This window comes from Danio aesculapii, chromosome 16, assembly GCF_903798145.1.
Source record: "Danio aesculapii chromosome 16, fDanAes4.1, whole genome shotgun sequence".
NCBI classification, from domain to species: domain Eukaryota; kingdom Metazoa; phylum Chordata; class Actinopteri; order Cypriniformes; family Danionidae; genus Danio; species Danio aesculapii.
Genome location: NC_079450.1, coordinates 33,006,472 through 33,009,696, shown reverse-complemented (window position 1 = coordinate 33,009,696; position 3,225 = coordinate 33,006,472). Strand labels below are relative to the sequence as shown.

Genomic DNA, 3,225 nt, shown 5'->3' with positions numbered 1-3,225 from the left:
AACAAGCAACAAACAGGAAGAAATTCTTTCTCTTCCTTGTGTGCTCCAGGATTTCTGGAGTTTTGCCAGTCTCCATAAAGTCAATGCAGCAAAATCAGTTCAACTGCTGCGATCTGGCTTTGGCTTCAACATGTTATTTCTTCTTCTTATGAAGCAAGGTTGTCCAAAAAAAAAAAGTTGTATTTTTCCACCATCGATCCTCATGTCAGTGATCAGACGTGTGTTCCTGCTCTTCCTCTCAGTAGTAAAAGCGCTTCTCGTGGTCTTTGGCTCAGTTTGTTGTACAGTAGCACAGAAGGGAAGCAGACGGCTTGTGAAGGAATGTCAGACTCTTAAGGACAGATGGATTAAAAAGCAAAGGAACAGTAAGATCAGCTCTTTGAAGGTAGATTAGTGTCGCTCTGTTACAGAGTGAACTTTTATCAGAGCAGACAGCGACGAATGGAGATTAGAGGAGGACAAACATGATGGAGCAAAGGAGAAGTTTAGAGAGAGAGAGAGAGTCTGTGATCCAGCAAACATTTACTGTAACAGATGTAGATGATTATGGAAGAATATATGCTGCAACCGGTGTTTAGCTTTAATGTTTTGAGATGAAATGTTAGAGAAAATAAGAAAATAAGAAGGGGATGAGGAGGAGAAAAAGTTGTGTCAAGGTCATATTTTGGACAGTGGTGCTGTGTGATGGTATTTCAGTGGCTGGAAAAGTAAAAAGAAAGAAAATAAATAAATAAATAAATATAATGTACACACACACACACAACATATATTTGGGATACGTGATATCAGAATCATATGAGTTTTTGTAATCTCATTTGTTAGATCGTTCAGGAATCTGTTTTTATGTCTACTATTTATAATAGCCCAAATTCTGTATACAATTAAATAAATAACAACAACAATAATAATAATAATGATTGAATAATAAAAATAATAGAAATTATAAATGCACAAATAATCACATTTTAAAATAATAATAATAATAATACTAATAATAATAATAATAATAATACTAATAATAATAATAATATCATAATTATTTATATAATTAACCCTACTATGGTTACTGCATAAAAAGATTTTCATTAAATGAAGGCTGTTTGTATTTTTAATGTCGACTCTTTCTTTTAAAAAATCATGTGGATGTTTTATATAAAAGCAACACAATTACAAATATACTTTTAATTACATAAATATAATGTACATAAAGTTAAATAATTTTAGATATCTAAAAAGAACACATATGACCTATTTTAAAGTTGTATTTAAAGTTTTTATAACCATCTTTAATTTCATTAATGACAATTAGCTGCTACTATATTATATATTTTATATATTTATATACACACACTACCGGTAAAAAGTTTGGGGTCAGTTTTTTTTCATGTTTTTTTTTTTTTTTAAGAAAATTATTCTGTTCATCATTTATTAAATGTAAAAAATGGTTAAATATTTATAAAAATAATTAAATAATTGCTTTCTTATTTTATGTAGTTTCAAATTAAATTATTACTTCAGTCATTATTGCTTTTATTACTATTACCATTAATAATAATAATAATAATAATAATAATAATAATAATAACAACAACATCAATAATAAAAAAACCATTAAAAATTATAATAAATATTAGAGTTATTTCTGAAGGATCATGTGACTCTGAATACTGGATTAATGAAGCTGAAAATTCATCATTAAAATTACTGGATTAAATTAAATTATAAACAACTTTTGAACACTTATTTTCTAGTGCAATAACATTTCCCAATTGTACAATTTGTACTGTATTTTTGATGAATAAATGCAGCTTTGGTGAGCAGGATAAGCTTATTTTAACATATTTTAAAAATCCTACTGACCCCAAACTTTTGACCAGTAATGTACAGTTTAATAAAATTTATTATTATATATTAAATATTATAGACACAGTATTTCCAATAAACAAATTCTGGGGAAAATCTTAGTTAGGCTGTTATAAAAGCAGTTCTTGAAATATATATATTTTTATGGTCAATATTTTTCGAAGTTTTTTTTCTTTTTCAACTGGCCACAGAACAAAAAAAAACTAATAACTTGCCTAGTTTACCTATAAGCTAGTTAATTCTTTACATTATACTTTTAGCTGAAATGGCTAGAAAAATATTTAAAATATTAATATTATTATTAATATGCACTGTATTGATACCAAAAATAAAAGAAATTTGTTATTAGAAATTATTTATTAAATCTCCATCACTTTGGAAATATTTTAAAAAGTATTAAAATTTGACAGAAGAGCTAATAACATGTACAGTTGAAGTCAGAATTATTAGCCCCCCTTTGAACAAAAAATTTTTTGTATAATTTCCCAAATGATGTTTAACAGAGCAAGGACATTTTCACAGTATGCCCAATTATATTTTTTCTTCTTGAGAAAGTATTATTTGTTTCATTTCGGCTAGAATAAAAGCAGTTTTTAATAAAAAATAAAATAAATTTATAACATTTCAAAATGATTAGCCCCTTTAAGCTATATATTCTTTGATACTCTACAGAACAAACCATCGTTATGCAATAACTTGCCTAATTACCCTAACCTGCCTAGTTAACCTAATTAACGTAGTTAAGCCTTTAAATGTCACTTTAAGCTGTATAGAAGTGTCTTGAAAAATATCTGGTCAAATATTATTTACTGTCATCATGGAAAAGATTAAATAAATCAGTTATTAGAAATGAGTTATTAAAACTATTATGTTTAAAAAAATCTTCTCTGTTAAATTGGGGAAAAAACAGGGGGGCTAATAATTCTGATTTCAACAGTATACACATTTTAAAAATGCCTAATGTTGTATTAAGGGAAGTGTATGGCAGTAAACACCGACCTTCTTGTCTAGATGATCCAGCTGTTGCTACAGGATATAAAGAGAGGGAGAAAGAGAGAGAGAGATGTGAAATGCAAGCTTTAATTTTTTCTCCATCTACTTTTTTATTTTTGAAAAGAACTACAAACTTGGAGCATCAACGTGAGAACAAATTAGGAGCGAAACGCACACAGAGAGCCCTTCACCATTACTCAGGCAGAAACGCACTGAAAAATTACAAACGGCTGCGCAAACCCAAAATACATCCTCAATGCAAATTCTCTTAAAGGTCGAGCACAGAAAGATGGCGGAGGAGGAAAAAAATGAAGGTGGAAGGAGATGAAAGATTCTTCAAGAGACATAAAAAGAAAAAAAAAAGACTAT

The 3,225-nt window shown here is 28.5% G+C and overlaps 1 protein-coding gene across 1 annotated transcript in view; it reads right to left on the bottom strand.

Annotated features, from left to right (window-relative positions):
- The window catches only part of si:dkey-246i14.3 (ephrin A4), a 97,474-nt gene continuing 94,249 nt past the window's right edge, over positions 1 to 3,225 (bottom strand). The window contains exons 4-5 of the mRNA XM_056475922.1: positions 2,863 to 2,889; positions 1 to 699 (exon numbers count right to left, since the gene is read on the bottom strand). Of these exons, the coding sequence (XP_056331897.1) occupies positions 602 to 699; positions 2,863 to 2,889 (125 nt within the window). The 3' untranslated portion in view covers positions 1 to 601. The remainder of the gene's footprint in view (positions 700 to 2,862; positions 2,890 to 3,225) is intronic.